This window comes from Galeopterus variegatus, unplaced genomic scaffold, assembly GCF_000696425.1.
Source record: "Galeopterus variegatus unplaced genomic scaffold, G_variegatus-3.0.2 Scaffold911, whole genome shotgun sequence".
NCBI lineage: Eukaryota > Metazoa > Chordata > Mammalia > Dermoptera > Cynocephalidae > Galeopterus > Galeopterus variegatus.
The window spans coordinates 120,928-123,602 of NW_007727022.1; the positions used below are offsets into that span (position 1 = coordinate 120,928).

The following is a 2,675-nucleotide window of genomic DNA, read 5'->3' on the forward strand; positions in this document are numbered from 1 at the left end:
TCCCAATTTATTTCAAGACAGTCGGCTTTGGGGACAGAGTCTGGAGGGGGAGGGAGAGAAAAGAATACGGAAAATAAAGCCGGTGGCCGGGGGCTGCTGCCCGTGTTTGTGTGCGTGTGCCCTGGCTGGGTGATGTCTGTGCCTGGGCGTGAGATTTAATGGAGCGCCTCGCTGCCTCTCCAGCGCGGCCAGAGCTCGCTTCGCGCACCCACCCCTGCCGAGGAGCCTACTTGCTGCAGCCCAATGCATTGTGTAAGACGCGACCTGTTATGGCCACCACTACTTCCGGGTTCTAGCATTCTGGTCGGAATCCACCTCTCCGCCTGTGCAACACACACTTTACACACGCACGGGGACTGCAAGCGGGCAGCATCGATCGTGGCTCCTTTAAGACAAACTCAGACAGACATTTTTTTAACCCTCCTCTAATCTCCCTCCAGTGCAGCAGTTGCAAAGAGGGAGAGAGAGAGAGAAAGAGAAAGAGAGAGCGAGAGAAGAGAGAAACTGATTAGGAATTAGGACTGATTCGAGGGAAGCGAGCGCTAGGGCTTTGTGCATTTGAATATTAACATTTGAGGTGTTCTGACCAGAAGAAGACAGAGCGGATGATCATTCATTCACCACGTTGACAACCTCGCCTGTGATTGACAGCTGGAGTGGCAGAAAGCCATGAGATTTGGTAGTTGGGTCTGAGGGGCGCTTTTTTTTTTCCCCCTCTTTTTTTTTTTTTTTTTTTTTTTTTTTTTTTACTGTTTTTTTGGGGGGAGAAGATCGCTTTTTTTTTTTTTTTTTTTTTTTTTTTTTTTTTTTTTTTTCTTTTTGCCCTCGCTGCTGTCTTGGAAACGGAGCGCTTTTATGCTCAGTGACTCGGGCGCTTTGCTTCAGGTCCCATAGACCGAAGATCTGGGATCAGTAGCTCACGTTGCTGGAGACGTTAAGGGATTTTTCGTCGTGCTTTTTTTTTTTTTTTTCCTGGGGGAGTTTGCATATTTGTTTCTTTTCACACTGGCCTTAAAGAGGATATATTAGAAGTTGAAGTAGGAAGGGAGCCAAAGAGGCCGATGGCGCAAAGGGTACGTATTAAAAAACAATTGTGGAACTCAAATATGAGATTAAATTGAAACGTGGCTAAAAGACACTGCTAAAAAGTTTCCTTATTTCTCTCTCTCTTTTTGAATGAGGCTCCTAAAGCCGTGGCCTAGAGCAAGAGGATTTATTCAATGCATTTGTGGACTTATGTATGCTACTCATAGTTGTTAATTCAAGTAATCAAGTTTTCTATAGCTTCCTAATCAGCAGCTACATAAATAAAAATACAAGCTTGAGTAGTTATCTGTTTGTTTGTTTTTTTAATGCTAGATACCTAATGCTAATTAGATACCTAATTTGAGTGTTCAGGAATCAGAAGTTTAAAGCTCTGTTTAAACTAAAATAAAAGCTGAAACTTCTGATGTGTTATGATTACGCTTATCTTTAATATCATTATAAGTGTCTAGCTTTTTAAGGCAAATAACTTTGTCATAGTTCAGCGGGTTTTGTGATCAGAAAACATTCATCTTTTAAAAGTAATTTAATTTGCATGAATTTTTATGCAAAGTAATACTTTGCGAGTTTTTTTAGATAAGCCCTGTACTAATTGGATACTAAGCACACAGCTACTGACTTTAAAAATGCAATACTAATTTCCCCAATATTTCTATTTGAATGGAAATTTAGTGAGAGTAAAGTGAGACAATGACAACCCATCTGAGGTAGTTTCTTAAAAGAAAGGGGTCTACAAAAAGCCTTCCTTGCATAATTTGTGTCCTGGCCCTCAAAGCCCTGTTTGCAAAAGAAAGTTACTAGGCTGACACATTTTTCTTTACTCCTTTGGTTCAGGCAAATGTCAGCGTTCATCTAAACTCTTTTCACACCTCTGGCTTTAAGGAGATGAAAGTGACAATTCCTCTTTTCTTTGAAAATCATTTCACTCTTGGCGCCTCCAAATCTTGGGAAAAGAACTTGCCTGGATGAAGCAATTAGAAAAACATAAATAGCTAAATTTCACACAAAAAATAATGATAATCTGAAAGTAGTTTTTCTAGAAGAAGAAGATGGGGGGCTATATGTGCATTTGCTCTTAATTTGTTTTAAACCTGATGAGTAACATTTGCCTCATTGAATTCTAGTCTGGGGAGAAAGTTCATAAGAGTTTTTTTGTGGGTTTTTTTTTTTTTTAAATAGGATATTAACTGCTTCAACCATAGATATTCTTTAACTTTGGGGGGAAATTGCCCAATTCTAAGTTCAGCTCTAATGTACAGGAGAAGCTACCATTCCTTGAGTTTTGCTCATAAGGGGGTCAGTTAGTTTTGTAAAATTTATCAGAATCTGTCTTGGAAAGCAAAGGAAATGCAGTGTCTTGCAGGAGGACTGCCTAACCTTATGCTGGCAGGGAAATAAAATGAGAAGCCTGTCTGAATTCACGTGCTTGGCGTAGCTGTTCCCGTCCTAACTTTTTTTTTTTTTTTTTTTTTTTTTTTCCCCCTGAAGGGGTTTTTTTTTTAGGACATAGATATCTATGGTAGATATCTTGGCTTTGAAGTTAGGCTGTGAGGTAATTCCAGTGTATGAAGACTTAGAATCTTTGTTCCTTGAGGTAATGGGAACTGTGAGAGACTATCTGAGCTTCTATA

At 39.9% G+C, this 2,675-nt stretch overlaps 1 protein-coding gene across 1 annotated transcript in view; it reads left to right on the forward strand.

Annotated features, from left to right (window-relative positions):
- The first annotated feature begins 961 nt into the window (after positions 1-961).
- MEIS1 (Meis homeobox 1) overlaps positions 962-2,675 on the forward strand; it is a 130,111-nt gene continuing 128,397 nt past the window's right edge. Inside the window, exon 1 of the mRNA XM_008573364.1 lies at positions 962-1,073. Within this exon, the coding sequence (XP_008571586.1) occupies positions 1,062-1,073 (12 nt within the window). The 5' untranslated portion in view covers positions 962-1,061. The remainder of the gene's footprint in view (positions 1,074-2,675) is intronic.